This window comes from Anas platyrhynchos, chromosome 1, assembly GCF_047663525.1.
Source record: "Anas platyrhynchos isolate ZD024472 breed Pekin duck chromosome 1, IASCAAS_PekinDuck_T2T, whole genome shotgun sequence".
NCBI lineage: Eukaryota > Metazoa > Chordata > Aves > Anseriformes > Anatidae > Anas > Anas platyrhynchos.
In genome coordinates, this window is record NC_092587.1 from 144,601,836 (window position 1) to 144,620,427 (window position 18,592).

Here is an 18,592-nt window from a genome sequence, read left to right on the forward strand (position 1 = left end):
TAATGCTTTCATTACATAAACACCACGAGAAAACAAACTGGCAGAAAAAAGAAAAAAAAAAAAAGTTCTGTTATGCACTTAACTCTGTGTGATGTTTCCAAGCACAGATCTTAAAGGAACTACGTCCCCAAAGACTTACACTTAATAAGATGGAGGATTTAAAGGGAATTGGTGGTTTGAGTCTCTGACTCTGACTCTGCACCCTCAGCAGGTTCACTGAAGACACCATGGCATGAGGCAGCAGTCAACCACATCCTTACAGACATTTAGAGTCTACATGTAACCCTGCACAACCTGATATGACTTCGAATTTGCCCCTGCTTTAAGCAACTAGTTGAACCAAAGGCCCTTCCCAACTTAAACCTTTCTCTGATTCTGCCAAAACACTGAAAACAGGGGGGGGAAATAACAGAAAATACCACCCCATATTCAACTTTTGGAATGAACATGTCATAATACTGAGTCATTAATAATACTGAGTCATTCAAACCTTACAGAAGACAAGAGGTGCCATGAAGTATGACTTTGATGTCTATACTTGTTGCATATTTATTATGTAGTGGAAATCCTCACTTTTAATACACAAGGTTAAAGAACTGCATTAGAAAACATAAAATATTTTACTTGGTCCTTCATTCATGAAATACTTAATCCTAATAAATAAAGTCTCTCTTAACATACTAACTGAAATAAAATATAAACAACTTTTTAACTATTTACATTTTTATTGCCTATGTAATTTTGTATTTCTTAATTTCATTTGCCTTCATTTTGGAAGGTTCTTTCATACCCACAGGCACACACCTGTCCTCTTCCTCTTCAGCTGAAATAACTGAACTTCAGAACACCTCCATCTTTTTGCTTTGCTTCTGCATATGACTTTACTGAATATTCTCGTTCATGACAAGGAATAAAACAGACTTCCCAGACCCACTGTTGATAGACCACATGCAAAATCCTTCCCTAGAAGGATTAGAAAGGGGTTACAGAGCAGCTTCCTGCCAAATAAAGCAGCTAATATCCAGGAGGGCACCATGTTTATAGTCTAAAAGGAGACTGGACAGTCTAGACACAGGCTGCCCCACTCTAAAACTGGGCAGAGTTGTGGTACGATATCTTTTGTGATCTCCTCAGCATTACACAAGACAAATATAACCGTCACTTAATATTGGATTGTTCTTACCACTCTTCAGCTATGTAAAACTCAATAGTCCAGCCCAAATCACTGTTTAAGGCTCCTCCTAGAATCTAAAGGGAAAAAAGAGACACCTCTAAATGGCACCTCATTGCAGCAGTCTAGGAACTAGACATAAGTGACCAAGAAGAAGTTCTCAAAGAATAAACTGCTTGACTATTACCAGCTAATAAGATGCTGTTATATTTTGAAAGAAACACAGATATGTAAAGAAGAGACATGCTTGAGCTCACACAAGCCTCAGTGTCAACATGAACTGTTTAGCTGTATACAAATCTCAGTGCCTGCTTCTAAAACATGCAGCTAAATCACACAAAATCTTGTGCACATTTACGACTGAAAAGATGGTAATAGGTCTTTTCAGTTGTAATCATTTTAAAGGTGCTAAACAAGACAAGGATGATTGCTAATTTATTCCACTGTTATCATTTTTACATCAACATTAATTGTTTTACCCTGGATGCTGTGAAATATAAGCACACAGAAAAGTAATCACTAAAAAGTTAAGTACTATTGACTTTCTCAGCAGCTTGAGTTCCAGTGAGAAATAATACCTCCGTAATGATGACTACCTTTACATGATCTGCATGTCCCCCAGTACTACAGTAAAGACTTTTTTTCCATTTATTTGTGCAGGAACAACAAAGACAGTCCCAGGAGATCTACAGAATTGTAACTGTATTTCTCTTAAGGTAAACAAGCTGCTTTAATTAGTTTAATGTGTGATATGGAATCTATCAGCAATTAGCATCTTTGATGAAAATCGGTACAAAAGCCAGTTGCTGTCAGGATGTTCAATTGTAATGAAAAGGAAAACAAAGCACAATTTGCTTGAACAGAGCACAGTAGGTATCTGCATCAGTATCTTTTCTTTGTATACGTATTGCTAACCACAACCTTTACACAAAATTCCCAGGGGGGATTTTCTGATGGACAAAATCTATTTTTAAAATATAATTGGTTCTGAGTAGCAAAAGAGGTTTGGCTCATATACTTCTGAAAACTGGCTCACACACATAACCTCTTTGAAAAAGCTTTTCTTCTGCAACAGACACAAAGTCTAGTGGCAAGAAAATAACCAGAAGTAGTAATGAAATATTACCTCACATACATTCCAGGCAGCACCATAATACTGCAGTTGTTCCAAAACCCAACAGTTATCATGGTGCCCTGGTATCTCTCGGTCACTCTTGGAGGCACTACTGTTTCAGCACATTCATTTTCAGCCTTAAGAACAGAATGGCTTGATGAGTTGGAGAGATGTATGAGTGGAAAGTGTGAGACAGTGCTTGTTTTTTCCACAGGGTTAGCCAAAACAATATGCATTGTGTCTTACTTACACCGCACGTTTAAACAGTGATGAGTCTTCTGGTGCTAGCTCATGCTACCTCCACACTTATCTGTGGAGAAACCTTTTGCAGTGCTTAAAACCATCCTTTTGGAAACACCAGGGACTCTGCTGAAAGAGGTGTCTACCTACCTGCTCAGCACTGCCTACAGCTCTCAGCTCAGCCCTACAGCCACAGACCCCCAGCACGCTCCAGCCTTCCCTACCTCTGGATGTAATTTCAGCATCTCTTTTTCTAATGGGAAATATGTTGTACTGTAACATGAGGAGATGGCAAGCAAGCAAACAAGCGAGGAGACTTCGTGTCTTGCAAGCAAATCCATTTGATTTGAGCAGTACATTATCTTCCACACATCCGGCTGGACTAAGTGTGCCTGTGTAATGGAATGACTTACAGCTATGCTCTTCTTCAACCCGTGACCTGCTTTGCGGGGTAAAAGGGAGGAAAAAAGGGACAGCAAAACATTATGCTTTCATTTCTGCTGTTTGCTAGTTATAAACATCCCAAATCAGTGCAAAGGCATCTCATCCTCAGTCAAAGGGAGATTTTGTTCTGCTGGTGCCAAGCTCTGCATAACAGAGGCAAGCATGAATGCTGAGAGCTCAGCTGAAATCATGCTAGTCAATGAGGCAGAGCCTGATTCTGCAAGCAGCAGTTCCTTTGAATTAAGGGTTATACCTTGGTCAGCACATTGAACTCCCACTGTGGACACTGGCATGCCAAGAAGAAGGTCAAAGAAGTGCAATGTTATTAATGTCCTGTTTTAAGAACAAACTATTGTCCATTTGGCCTAACCGTGCTTTCATTCCTTCTCAGACCCTGTGTTTGCATTTACTGAGTGCTGGGTTTTTGCTGGACTAGCTCTGCTAACCATTACATATTTCATATTGCACTTAGTGTTTCATAAACCCTGGATAAATCCAGACTTAGAGAGGATAGGTCACAAATAAATGCAACTTCAAGACAAAGAGAGAAATAGATTTATGGAGAAAAGGTCAATTAAAATGGATTTTTCTCTAGTGTAATTGAACCTGCATTTATTTTCAATTTTAAAAACTGAAAATGAAGCATTGAGTCATTACAAGGGCCAAAAAATTGCCAGAGCTACACTGGGTTAAACTCAAATTATATAGATGTAACTGTTCAAAGGAAGTCCAGTTAAAATAGAAGTAACAGAGTAAATAATTCCTTTTCTTCCCCACACACTTCTGTTATGATGCAATGAACAGAATTTTCAGTTACCAGAAAATGATATTTCTGTTACATTTCTATGCTTATCTAAGTCTTTGAAGTCTTATTGATGACTGCAAATTTGTTTAAGCTGCCCTAAACCTTTTCAATTGAATACACTTAGATACACTCCAGGGAATAATTACTGTCCTCAGCTGTGGTATGATGTAAACCCTTTCCAACTCATTTCCAAAGCGTCTGAAAACAAGCAGCTCAGCCTTAGACAGTGTTCCAGGCTTAACACACTGTGGATGATGCTCAAGACAAGACGTATAATTAAACTTTCTAGTTACCTTCTTGGTCTGTTCCCCAACACAACAATCTTTCAACAGCCAGATCATAACTGTTAGAAACTAGTTTTCATCGTTCCAATCTGGTAAATGCAAACGAAGACTAAGACCATATACCTATGTGTAGAAATGAGGGACAATAGTTCTTAAAAACAAATAAGCTGGTTTGTTACCAGCAATATTAATAAGGTCTAGCCTGGTACAGATGAGCTGACACTGCAGCCTTTACCACCATGGGGGATTTACACTTCTTTTCTGAACCCACATATGAATTTCCACGAAACCTGAAGGCGCTGCACATCCCTGAATTCTCTACCTTCCTGCCAAATTTGCCTGAGATTGGCCAACACATTTAAAAAATAGAATAGGGAAGAGAAAAAGACACAGACAAACATCATGGCTTTATCAGTCTCACCTCTGGGAAACACAGCTAGAAACAAAAGTTGAAAGTAGGAGAATACACCACTGAAACTTTCAGACAATGAAAAAAAAAATAACAGTTATTACAAAAGAAGTTTGACTATAAATAATCAAATCAAGACTGGAATTACTAAGAAGAAAACGGGAAATCGCAGCAGACTACTTCTAAATTGTTAGCAAAATGCAAGGTAAATCAATCATTTCCTCCTCTGAGCTCAACAGCACTCTTTTGATTTATACCTGTGAAGGTTCTGCATTATGAAATGAATTGTATTTCATAATGCTTAGCTATAATCAGTCTACTGTACAGAGCACGTTGGACATGCTGTTGATCAACCAAAACACTGCAATTTTTTGCTGAGAGCAAGGAAAGTATAAGACTGCACAAGTCCCATATACTTTCCTTTGCCCAGAGGGACCCAAGGACTTTATTTGACTTCCTCACATAAATAAAAGCAAGCAGTTTGCAAAGCCAAGCTAAATCTAAAAACAAACCACAAAGTATCATCAGATCCTGTCTGATCTAGCCTTGATAGCAAGAGCTCTGAGGTTTGTTTTCTTTTAACATGTATATTTTCAGGAAAGTGTTGCAGACTTAAATTTCTCATGCAGGATGAGATCGTCTGTTATGGTAGAGCTGAGAACATGGCTCACTGCTGCTCAGACTGGCACATCCCATGTATTGTACTTCTCTCCTCATCCTTTTCTATGCTACACACTCCTGGCCAAATTCTGGCACTCATCTGACCCTGCCCTGAGCCAGTTGAACTCACCAAACTATCAGGGAATTAATTTGCTTAAGAAAAAAAAAAAAAGTGTTCCAGAAGTGATAACCCCTTAAATCATCCGTTGCCCCATACAGAGAGAGTCACTGGCCACTTCATATTTCTCAGAAACTTCTCAGAAAAGGTGAAAAAATGAAAAAATGTTTTGGAGCAGATACAGTCAATTTTCCATTGGAAATCTCTGCTTTTCATGTTCTTAAGACTCTAAGGTACAAAAAAAAAGAACACAAAAAGGGCAGTTGCTTACCATTTGTCTTCTGTTCTCTACCAGGTGGATGCCAACAATCCCTAGGAAAGATCCAAAGCCAAGCTAAGGCAAAGAACAAAACCAACAGAAACACATGAGGTCAGCTTATTTGGTCAACATACCAAACCATCACAGTGATATCTGAGCAGGTGCATCTTACAGATGGGATAATTGGGGTGTGTCAGGGGAAAGGGGGAATGTCATCACAGAATTATAGAACAGTCTGGGTTGGAAGGGACCTTAAAGATCATTTAATTCCAATTCCCTGCCATGGGCAGGGACACCTCCCACCAGCCCAGGTTGCCCAAAGCCCCATCCAGCCTGGCCTTGAGCACCTCCAGGGATGGGGCAGCCACAGCTCCTCTGGGCAACCTGTGCCAGGGCCTCACCACCCTCTGGGGGAAGAATTTCCTCCTAACCTCTAACTTAAATCGCCCCTCTTTTAGTTTAAAACCATTCCCCCTTGTCCTGTCATTGTCTGCCTGAACAATAATTTGCTCTCCACCTTTTTTATAAGCTCCCTTTAAGCACTGAAAAGCTGCAACGAGGTCACCCCAGAGCTTTCTTTTCTTCAGGTTGAACATCCCCAGCTCCCTCAGCCTTACTTCAGAGGGGAGGTGCTCCAGCCCTCATCAGACCTTCCTGGCACCAGGATTCTCACCAGGTTGATATGGGCTTGGAGAAAAGGATGTTCCTCAGTGCCACACACCTAAGACTTAGCTGGCCACAGACACAGAAAGAGCCACAGTAGGAGTGTCGGTGTCACCAGCAGGTCTGTTTCCACTGCATTCCCTCCCTGCCTTACTGGATGTATGCTTCTCTGCAGGCACTCAGTAAGGCTGGCACTAGCTCTCCAAATCTGGTTCAAAGCCTCTTTTCCAAGCCCAACTAGGTTTTTAAGGATGAAGTGTCCCAGCCAAGGGCTTGAGCGAGGCCCATGAACTCCCTGCTCTTACGCACAACCACTCACAGCAGAAAGCAAATCTCCTGTAAGCACTTCAATCGCTCAACGTAACAACAGGAATCCGTGATTCCCCCTCAAGAAGACAAATGTAGGGAAAGGGGATTAGCTACTGAGCGCTCTGGGAAGATTTATGTGAAAGAAGGCAAAAGTACGGAAGAGATTTTAAAAAAGAAAAAGTGTGCAAGCACGTCTGTGCTGACTGCTGAGTAGGGGAGAGACTTGGAACTGTGAGCAAGGACACATTGTTCAGGGGACAGCAACTTTGTAAATTAACACAGCTACATCAAAATGACAGCTGGTTCCAGCCCCAGTTTTTCATCCTAAAAGGAGCAATCCATGCAGTCCCATTTAAGGCTTACGAATGAGGGCAGAGAGCAGAGCATTATTATCCACATACAGGAAAAAAAAAATATATATATTTTTTAAAAAAAGAACCAGATAGAGATCATGTTGTAAACCATGGCATTGCTGAGATTGGTTTAGGGTTATATGTGCTGCTTTTCTTGTATGATGACTGGGATAGTTGGACTCTGTGGTCTCCTGGTTGAAAGGTTTTAAAAATAGCTAATTAAAATAAGACAAGCAGTAGTCATAGAAAAGTGAAATCCTTAAGTATAAACAGTAGAAGAAAATAAGGTCGAAGAAGCTCCAACCTAGCTTTGCAACCTGTTCCACAGAGAGCCCTAAACCCAAACAGATGATCAAGCAGTAATCTACTAAATGCAGACACCTTCCAAAGTGGAACATTATACTAACTCACCTACACACAGCAATATTGTATGTTAAATTACTTCAGGTGTGTAAATGTAGATAATACCTACTGCTATAAAGATGCATTTATAAAAAAAAAAAAAAAAAAAAAAAAAAAAAGCTTTTCCCCAAACAAATGACAAATCACCAATCAGAAAGAGAAATTAAGGCACCTAACTCTTCTTGAAGACAACGGGAACTAAGCAGACACCCTACTTTTATTGTGAATCTGGCCCTAAAGCCCTGATCTGCAAATGCTTGTAGATGCAAGTAAGTCTATGGAAATGAACAGTCCTGTTCGCGTTTGTAGGTTTTTGCACGGTAAGGATCTAATTCTGCATGTGTTTTAAGACCAAAGTCCCTTACCTAAGACCAATGGAGATTTAGGTCGCATCAACCATCCTCAAGGTTATTATTTTATTGTTAAATTCTGTGCGAACTAGACCTTAGTTTTAATTGTAATTAACTTTAAGATAAATTTCTTTCAGCCCAAGAGTTAAATATGTAATGTCAGATTCACTTACCGAGCTCTAGCTATCTATAAGTTCAAGACCAGTGCTATGACAGCTTTCCAAGCTCCCTCTACTGCCAGTGGAGAAGAGGAGCACCTTTCGAGGGTTATTCAGCTTTGCAAGGCCTTCCCTTAGTCCATCAGTCTGTCAGTGCTACACATGAGCCAGCAACCTCCGGCAGCAGGGCAGGAACACAGCTGTGCTCCTCTAACAAGGTTTTTGTAAGTTATCACACAGGGCTTGTGCAGCATCTTTAGCTCTTCCTAAACATTTACGTTGATAAATAACCATCGCTTTTCTGTTGCTTCAATAATACACTACGTGTGCATGAAAAGAATTCTGAATTTCATGAAAACTATTTAACTCCAACAATCTTTTGACAGGGAAAATTATTACTAAAGGTTTTGCTTTCAAAGTGTTCTGATATAGTCTAGTTATTCTAACTGATTACTAATGATTAATATTTCAAAAAAAACGTTTTATTATTTTTTTCTGAGTGAATAGACATTGTTTTCTTCCTAAAAGAACCTAAATGCTGAAATAAACTGGTTTGTGCACATGGGCTTATCATACCGAATCTACTTTAAAAATGAAACTCCTTTCAAGGGAATGAATGTAGATAATGTGGCCTTCTAAAATACTTTAATTCAAAATTACCGAAAAAGACTTTTTATCGGTATTAATCTATCTATTTCAGATTAATGAAAGGAAAACCCATTCTTTTAAGGTTTTATTCCTGTAACTACTTTTTGTTCTATTTTTAGAACACCGCTCTTTATAGATCATTATCCCAAAATTATCTTTCTGAAAGACCTGTTCTCAGCGTGACACCAAGATGTAAGAGGACTTGCTTAGGAAGAATAGTTCAATTATTAATGGCAATGCAAAATGTATGCACTGTATTAGAAGATACAGATCCCTCTCCTCTGGGCATTTCATTCTGCAGAGAACAAGAACTAAGGGTACCTCGCAGCACATGTTGGCACTGGTGGAGCCACATACCTAAGCAGATGCCTACCTCTTTTCTTCACCTTGCACCCTTTGCCTCCTCTGGCTGGCCACAGGAGACTAAATAAGGCAAAGAGACTATTTGCTGCCCTTACTCTTTCTAAAATTCAACCCATTCATCTCAAAAAACTTTCTCCTCCAGAGGTTTCCACTCTTTTGGGGTATGACTGATCACTTCTGAGATTGGAAAGGGCCATGGGTGAAAGACCTGGAAGGGCTACGCTTCCCCAGAAGCCACCAAGGCACTACAGGGTTAAAGAGATGCAACATAAGCCTTGTGCCCAGTGCAGATAGATGTTCCAGGGTACATAATTCCAAGGTAAAAACAAGACTAAGGATTTTGGAAGGGGAACTTGTACAGCAGGACAGACACCAAGACTGTATAAGAGGATGTAGAAGTTGGGCAGACTCCAGGGAGAAGCTTCCATATGCCCATCACCAGCATTTTCCCTGCACTGGATCCAGCAGAATTCCTGGCACATGGACACAAGAGCAAAGTGACTTTTTCAACCATCAAAGCAGTGAATCTCTAAAAGGCCATTTAAATCTATCCCATGCCTGTTTTCTATTCATTTGTCAAGCACAGCCTCCACCACAGTACCGTGAGATCAGCATACCGCTGTGCAGTGTAAACTTGACCCCCCTGTGACACCTAAAAGCCTCCCCTCCCTTAGGGCAATTCAGAAAACCTGAGTTTACCTCCCTATTTACTCACACTCTAGAACCAGATCAAAACAAATGAGCATCTCCCTCCTGTGAAATTCAAGACAACTGAATTTTCATTGTTTTTCTTTTTAATCATCCTGCATCCAGCTGATAATAATTTATTTAGTTGTACCCAATATCCTAAAGTAGGCTTCTTTACTCACAATGATGCCTGGGTAGTAGCCTCCCACGGTAACATTTTCTGTTCTCGTTGTCGCTGCCAGCCCTATGGTCAGGATGAAAGTAGACACCACCAGCAGGGCGACTGTGAACCAAAGCGAGGTCTTCTTCCTTTTTGCAAACTGCCCTGTAGAAAGTGGGGGGAAAAGGAGATTTTAATTGCAAACATGACAGAGCAAATAATGGACCATTTGTTGACCTCTTCTGCTGTTCTCCCACTAAGGAAAACTTCTGGCAGGCAACAGACAGACCGAAGAAACGTATGGAGTTAGCTGGAGCTCTACACAGCTTAATGCACACGCATCGGGTACACGTACGAGATGAGTTTTTATCAAGCTGAACTGAATGTCAGTGACAATGATAATTATGCCTTATCTGCAGTAACATTTATAATTAAGTTGTTGCTCACATCTCTAAGTCAAACCCTGCAGGCCTTGAACAATGCTTACCTTTGTGAAGTTCCAGTTTAACTCTATGTGGACAGAACGTATAAACTTATATTTTAAATGAGATGAGAATAAGCTCTACACACTATCATGAAAATGAATCTGCTGTTCGTATTAACATATCCAAACCAACCTATATCATTTCAAGCCAGGCAACTCAGTTAAATGGTGACAGTTCAAAAGCCAGGCTAGATTAGGGATGCTCACAAACCAAGTCAAACAATTTCAATGAATTCAAAATCAAAATCTGTATGTTTGCTGACATCTTTCCACTGGCACTAACAGACAAAACAAGTCCAGCCTTTCAGTATGAGAAGCAAGCAACTTTACTGAAGATAAGTATCATCTATTGCCCTTACGTACATCTCTTTCACTGCATGTACGAAGTCTTCCTGTTAAAGATCAAGAAATAATTCACAGGACTCTCCAGTAACTCTCTGCACTCTCCCCTCCAGTCTGTGCCCCAGCTGCTTGCCTCTGGTGATTCCCCATTAATCCATGTGGGGTCAGAGAGGACATGGAAACGGAGAGGCTCTTCATTATCAATCAGCTCTTCACCAAGTGCGTGGGGTTAAATGAAGCCAGTTTCGTTTCACTGCAGCCAGCTCAGAAGAGGAAAGCAGACTTTACACTTACAACTCCACAAGTCAGTTACCATTCCCACAAAGACTGGATTTTTTGGAAATATTTGAAGTGATCGTGTTCTTACAGCTCAGGCTTTTAAGATTTTCTGACATTACTGAGACAGCAAACTGCTCTCTGCTCCACCTCAAAGATGCAGCTCTCAGGCATGCAGCTCCAGGAGCTAGGTGTTAGGAAATGCATGGAAATGCAGCACACTGCACAGCAAATAGAAGAATACCACTAACACCCCAGGTCTCAGGAAAAAAATATTAAAAAATAAAAAAGAAGTGGAATGCTTCAATCAGCATATGGATTAAGCTACTTCATTTCAGATTCCCAGACAATACCCAAACTAGTTGCTTGTTGTATCTCATAGTTACACTGCTGCTGTAGTCATTTGTCCAGCCTACTCCATAACCTTACAGCTTACACTAAGAGAGACATGAAATCTAGTGTGGCCCCACAGATTTAGGAAACTGATGCTTGGCTATGCTCACAACCTTTATGGAACACAAGAAAAGTCACTGGTGTTGAAAAAAGGAAGAGGGAGAAGTAAACAACGAAATATCTTTATTCTGAATATGTCTGGAGGTTGCTGTGTCTGCGTGAAGCCTTGTGCAAGCATGCACTGATTTTACATGATGGAGCCATACGACCCAGGGCAGCTACTGCTTTAGTAGCAGCAGCTGTTGCATGAAACAGCCAAGCCTCCCATAGCAGGGAAATTTCTGTTGACCACTCCATTTACATTGCAGAAATGTTTTTCAGTGCAAAATCAAAAGGAGCATGACTGCAGGCAAGACCTAAATTCACTATTGGGAATCTTTATCCCAGCCCAACCTTCTACAGCCATGAAAATCAGGCTGGGAGAAATGGTGAAGCTTCATAACCATGCAGAACTACTTCATAACCATTTTCAGAACTTCTGGATACCTGAAAGAGCTGCTATGGAAAAGTGGATGAGTGGATGTTCAAAATGTACCTCTGTGTGTTGTTTATAGCCAGTGCAGCTCACAGACCATATGCCAGCTCAAAACTATGCAAGTGGATGGAAATGAAAGGAGGGCCTGACAGTAAAAAAGTGTAAGGCCCACATGTAGTTTCAACACAAGAAACTCATTTACCTGTGGTTGCATTTGTAAGAATTGCACTCAGAAATTTAAGTCTCCCCAAAAGGAATCCCCATTGCACAGTCATATTAAAACAAGTGCCAGGTGTCCTCAGGTCTCAGAGACAGCAGAAATTTAAGTTTGCTCAGTGCTTCACGGAACCTAAGTCGTTCTCTGCATTCCCAGTGCTTTGATGGCTGTGAAGTACAGATTGCTTTGTGACAAGGAATGAAAACATCAACACTCAGCCAAAGGAAGGCTCTGCAGTATCCCCAGTGGTTTTACTAGTGCAGTATCCCCAGAAGCTACCAAGGTGATGGCTCTCCAAGATATTGGCTTCACAGTTTAGGTCAACCAAAGTGCCCATCTTTGGTCACCCACCCATCTTGTCTCCTCCTAGCAGTACTGAGCCTGACGACTGATTTGTAAAGGGCTATTTTAAGCCCTAATAACTGAATTACTCCAGTTTACAGCTCAGACCTATCAACACCGATGCAACAGGGAGGAGAATGAGCCCCGTCCTATAAATAGAGCATTTCTATAAACAAGTGCTTTAAAGGCAAAGGAAAAATGGGAGAACTGGCCAGGACCAGGGTCACCAACATGAAATGCTGTAGTAGAGAGCAGCACAGACCTGAGCCAGCTTTAATCCATACAGACCAACCTAGAAAAACAAGAGCTATAAAATATTATTAGAAACCTAAACCTTTATTCAAGTGGTGAGCCACTCTGTTATTCCCACTTGCCATGTCCTTACAGAGACTGAAAGAAAACAAATGTGGGCCAACCCTGAGCAGATGAACTAGTGGCAGCAGACACAAATCAAGCTGAGGTACTCAGCACCTTCTTTGCCTGTGCTCACCAGCAAGGTCTCCCTCTGAGAGATGATTCAAGGAGGAGAATGACCAGCAGTGGGTAAGGATTGAATTAGGGATTCCTTGAGAAATCTCAGTGCATTCAAGTCCACCTGACTGACTGCATCCGGGGATGCCACCAGAACTGGCTGATGTCCTTGCTGCTCCCTACCACCTTTGAAAAATCATGAAGATCAGGGAATCCCCAATAAGTAAAGAAAGGCAAACACTCCATCTGTCTTCAGAGAGAGTCAAAACAATGATGCAGGGAATTACAGGCCAATCAGTCTCACTTGGCTTCCTGGAGACTGGAATGAAAAATTACAGAGCAGATCCTCTTGGAAGACATTTCTGGGCACATAAGCAAAAGGAGACTGGCAACAGGCAACATGGATTTACCAAAAGTAATGATGCCTGACCAAGCCAACTGCCTCCTATGACAAAATGTCTGTATTTGTGGAGCAGTGGATATCATCTACATCACATTTGGCACAGATTTTAACACTGCATCCTACACTATTCTCAAAACTAAGTTGGGATGCCATGGTCTGGATGGGTAGGCATGCAAATGTTTTAAAAATTGGCTGGATGGTTGGGTTCACAGGGAGTGGTTCACGTATTGGGTTCTACCTGGAGCCAGTGACAAGTGTAGTACCTCAGGCCCTGAGCAACCTGGCCTGACCTCACAGCTGACCCTGCTGGCAGGAGGAGGTTGGACTAGAAGTCTCCTGAGGTAGCTTCCCACCTGACTTATGCTATCATTCTGTGATTTTACAATGGTCAAGACAGCTCATTTAAACACCCACACTGCTACAAAACCACAGCTGTAATGCAGACATACACTAAAGGGATGTAGGAACACAAACCTTCTGCAAGTCAATGGGACAGATGCTCCTCAGCCAGGGGTTTTTGAAAGCACTGAGTGTTGGCTTTTATGAGAAGTGCCTGAGGAGCAAAGCTATTGCATTTTCACAGCAACACCTGTACTGGCAAAGGCCGATCAGATTGAATGGAGATGAAGCATACGTCCAAGCTGCCTTCCAAAGTTTTGATTATCAATGATACGCAAAAAAGAAACGTGAGTTTGATTCTCCAGATTGGGTTTTCTCAAAAATGTCTTAGGAAAAGACATGCTCTCATTTGTAATTGGAGTGAATCGGATACGGACTTACTGAGATAAAACAGAAAAGGATGTCCTTATTTATATGGGCATTTTTTTTGGACTGAACTACATTTTAACTTTGAAATATACAGCTCCTAGAAAGCATTATCAATTTATGTATGTGATACCCCTCAATCCTCACATGCTTTGATCTTTTACCAGCTGCACCTCACGCTGGATGCAAATATCCAATCAAACCTTCTACTTTATATTCCACTTTGGGAGCCCTCATAACTATCTGAAGGTAGCCACAAACTCCGCGCTTAGCAGAGATGACTTACTGGGGAAGAGGAAAGCCCCTTCTGGAGCAGAGACTGGCACATGCTAAGAGTAGATGGGTAGAAACTGGGTTCTAAAATGGTTTCTGCTCTGACCGTCAGGGTTTCCTTAGTCACATCAACAGAAATCGTTGCTGTCCTTATCAAAATGTGTACAATTATATGTTTATAAGTCACAAGCTTATTGTGAGGCCAAAGTAATTTTTGTAAAGCAGCATGGTATCTTCAGACGAAAAGGGCTACAGCTGCAAATGGTTCCTACTATTACCACCCTTCTGCTATTTCGGTCATGTTGGCTCCCGAGATTTTTCGAATCTTTGTTTACTGCTGTTTGTAGCAGTTGCCAAGCAGTTTTTTGGATCTGCTTTTACTGTACCTACCCATGGGTCTGTGCAGCCAAAAAGCAATGCCAGACTGTTTCCCCAGGAACACCGTCCGTAGCACAGACAGAGGGTCTGATTCAGCCCTCGTCCCCAACAATCTCTGTGCCAGGTGTTGGAACAAAGGCCAACCATATAAAAGGAAAGTCATTTAGGAGCGGAGGAAGTGTTGCTATCAGTAATTCTAGGTTGATTTTTCCTCCAGTGCTGATGTTTCTGTAGTGCAGGAAACAGTTACTGAAGGCTACTGACCTTCCAAGTTTTTAATAATTAAGTGACTCTCGAAATAATTTTGACATTCATCCCCTCTAACTTCTTTAACAATGATGCAGTGTGAGCACATACTCTTAGTCTGAACCTCATTCCAATTTATTAATGCTTCAAATTCACAATTCAGCTTACCAAAAATCAAGCGTGTGGAAAGAAATCTTCTCATCATATCCACATTAACATTAGCTTGTGGCCAGGGTCAACAGAGGGCGTGAACGTGTTATTATTACCTCTTCCTCCAGAGCAAAAAAACAAAGTGCCTGCTGAAGATCAAGCTCTGCAGGCCACACAGCAGCAAAAGACTCAGCAGAACTTCTCCGTTCATCAGAATTCATTGTGCAGAAAATAAAATTGTATTTACAATACCCTGCTCACAATGGGCAGAGAGGTAAATTCAATTTGCAGGAAGACTGTGGAAAATGGATGATTTTGTGGGGAGGGCATAGATCAGATTTCTGGGAGAATGCAAAGAGGTAGATCCTTAGATAAACAGTAGGCTCCGGATCTGAATGAAGAAAAGGATGAGTTTAAAAGGAGAACGAATGAGTTTACAATGAAATGTGTCCATAGCATGGAATGTGGGCAATGGTCAAAGGAGAGAAAAATAGAGTGAAACGCTATCTCTCAACTCCAGAAAACTTGCATATGAACTGGAATTTAATTGTAAAAAGGCTTAATTAAAACTAAGGCAACTATATTTTGCTAACGTCACAACTCCTTTTAAAAATCAGGCTCCAGACATCATAAAACCTATAAAAATGTGTGGAACGATTTTTGGCAAGGGAGGAAACGCTGCAGGATGTCGCAATTTGCTGGGACCACAATCACATTTGCCATCCAATTTCATACCTTCCTCTTTGAGCCCGTTAAGGTGATCCGAATGGAAACACCGATCTGAAATAATGCTCCAGCCAAATGTGTATGAGCATCCTAATACAAGAAAAGATGAGGGAGGAAAGTTTTGCAGCAGGATTAAAAAAGAAAGAGAGTATATTTTCATTACTTAATGAAAGAATTGTGATAGCCTGTTTCAGACAGAGTGGCACTAACCATACGTAACCAGATAACTAAGCAGAAAGTCACCACAGACAGAGGAGCACGGTATCAAAGCAGCAATGCCAATTCTGCCTGCGCTGCTTTGATGCTGTCAAGCAAACATTTAAGGGAAGGTCTTTGGAGCTAAATTAATCATTTTTAATTACCGCAGTCTTCATTTCAGCACCATCTCTCCCCTGGCTATGCTTTGCATCGTGTATTTCCAAAAGCGGCTTGTGTCAATCCTACGCTGCTGCCCCCCAAAACTAAACGCGATGGGCTGAGACGCTTCGGGGGGCTATCCGCAGCCGCTATTGCCAATCGCTTTGCCTTTCCTGATGAAATGCCTGACTTGTCCAGAGTGCTGAACTAATGAAACCCCATGCAACAGCAGCCGCGGCGAGCCACGAGACGGCGGCTCTTACCTTGATGAGGAATTTGCGAGGAAGAACCCATCAGCGCGTTACATATTCCTTGAGAAACGCTGCTGTGCCCTTTCACGATTGCATTATGAAGAGAAAAAAAAAATCTGCGCTGTGCTGCGCCCCCCCCCAACACACCCCCCTCACAGACCCTAAAACCCCTCTGTCCCTTCTCCCCGCCGGGAGGCTCCCGGGCTGCCCGCCCCCCCCCGGGGGTCCCGCAGCCTCCTCACCTGTGGGGTCCAGCAGGGCCAGCGGGCCCGGCACGGCCGGGGCTCCCGGAGGAGCCATCCCCCAGCCCCACACCGGAGCCTCCGCTCCGCCGCTGCCCGCGGAGGGGTGCGGGAGGCACCGGCACCGGCCCCGGCCCCGGGACCGCCCCGGGGGGGAGCCCGGCGGGGGGCGAGGCGGGGCGAGCGGTCGCTTCGCCGAGGGGGGGACCCGAGGGGGGGACTTCCCTGAGCTTCTTTCCCGTAGGGATGTCCCCGGAGCTTCTTGGGGGTCTCTGGTCTTGTCAAGACCTCCAGGGATGGGGACTCCAGCACTTCCCTGGGCAGCCCATCTCAATGCCTCACAACCCTTTCATAAAGGAAGTTCTTCTTAATATCCAACCTAAATTCCCTCAGCCCATCTCCCTGGTCTGTAAAATGTCCCAGCCAGAAGCTGGGACCTCACACAAACTTTTTCAGGTCTGCTCCAAGTGCAGGTCCACCTCCTCTCCGCCTGCACCCTTAATAGATGCAGCTCTTCTTGTCTTTCAGCCACCTTTTTCCTCCAAAACTACCTCTGCACGCTCTGAGCTGTTCATTTGCAGGCTGGCCTTTGAGCGTTTTGGGGGGACGGAGGGGCAGGTACTAGATTTTTGTTTGTGCAGTAGTCAATAACTTAATTCATTACATCTTCTAACCGTGTCTCAGGCTTGGCTTCACTTCTTCATTTGCTCTTGGCCTATGGCAGGGGACCAATTTGTCACCTGGTGGAGATTACAGTTATAAAGCTTTCCTTTCAGCTTTCCTTTTCCCTTTAAAAAAAAAAATAATCAATACCAAACAGAAATAAAATATCGCAGCAACCATAAATATTAATAAAACTAATAAAAAAAAGTAGGAATCTTTGAGATATAGGTTAAGGTAGGCATAGGCTGACGGGCAATGCCAATAGCGAAGACATATCGCAAGGCTGTTCCTTTTCTTAAAGAGTATCTATCAATTTCTCAGCCTCACTGTCTCTCTCCTTACATCTTATTTCTCATTCCCGCAATAGATCCTGCTACTTGTCCTGCAGCTACACAGGAGCTGCTGGCTGCTGCTCTTAGTGTTACCGACTTCAGGGAGGTGTGAGGTCTTTCAGAAAGAGTCTAGGAACAGCCGAGAAGAAAGAGCCACCAGCCACTGCATTGTCTGCTGTTCCTTTTGCAGGACTTGTCCCTACTTTCTCAGTCTTTCCCATATTTCCCCAGGAAATGTTTACATGAAAGGAGACAACTTTCTCAGATACCGCTCCTAGTCTATGAAGTCAAGTAAGCCAGGAGCTCAGGCCAACCACAAACTATGTCCACTCTGAGTCAAAGCCACACTTTTCTCTTTGTGTCCTCTAACCTGGAGGGCTTGAAGGCTGTAGTCTGTGTAGAAAAGAGAAAAATGAAGATAAAGGTAGTATTCGTTCTACATATTGATTACTAATTATTAACAGAAATTAATGAAGGCATGAAGACAGAAGAGGTGATGGTACAAATGAAGCATTTCTCCTAGTGAAAGTGAGATGCAGAAGAGTGATAACAAAGCCTCAAAAGCTAGTATAGCCCCTCAGCTTCAGGGGTGGTTTTGGACAGAGATTTCCATTAACAATAACAGGAAGGACTGTGGAAAATGTCCGGTCCCCAGCTATAATTTGGAAAAAATATACCTGAATGCAGAATGTATCCTTGGGTGTGATGGGCAATAAACTTTTTCTACCAGCAGCCACAACAGACACAACAGCCCAATGGGAAGTTGTTTTCAACTTCTTTTCAGTAAACAGAAATGATCTTATAAAACCTTTTAAAAATAAGTTGATTATGGAAAATAACCTTTGATCGATGACTCATGTGTTTCACTGTAAATTTCAGGAGAGTCAAAAATAGATCTGGTTCTAAAGTCCTGGATATCAGAGGGCAAACATTAGGAAACTATGGGAAAACGATTGGTGAGACTGCCTGGACCTAAGTACTCAAGCATTTGATTGTGGAAGAATCATGGAATTAATTTAAATCCAATGTAAAAAATAACATGTAGCACTCTCATCCCCTAAAAAAAAAAAAAGTAGAACAGCTTCAGAACAGCTATAGACGTACTGGATATGTAACTACCTGAAAGAGGATATTGAAGTAGTGAGTGAA

The 18,592-nt window shown here is 42.1% G+C and overlaps 1 protein-coding gene across 6 annotated transcripts in view; it reads right to left on the reverse strand.

The window, feature by feature from the left end:
• Window positions 1-16,600, reverse strand: part of TMEM255B (transmembrane protein 255B) — a 63,994-nt gene extending 47,394 nt beyond the window's left edge. For 5 of the 6 annotated variants that reach the window (XR_005262845.2, XR_005262846.2, XM_038173307.2 and 2 more), the window contains exons 1-3: window positions 16,449-16,600; window positions 9,620-9,762; window positions 5,517-5,579 (exon numbers count right to left, since the gene is read on the reverse strand). Coding sequence is in view for 4 of the 6 variants with exons in the window: in XM_038173307.2 (XP_038029235.1) it covers window positions 5,517-5,579; window positions 9,620-9,762; window positions 16,449-16,506 (264 nt within the window). In the remaining 2 variants the exon portion in view is untranslated. Of the gene's footprint in view, window positions 1-5,516; window positions 5,580-9,619; window positions 9,763-16,218; window positions 16,287-16,448 lie in introns of those variants that run through there. The other variant, XM_038173308.2, reaches the window with a different exon arrangement.
• Window positions 16,601-18,592: the final 1,992 nt, after the last annotated feature.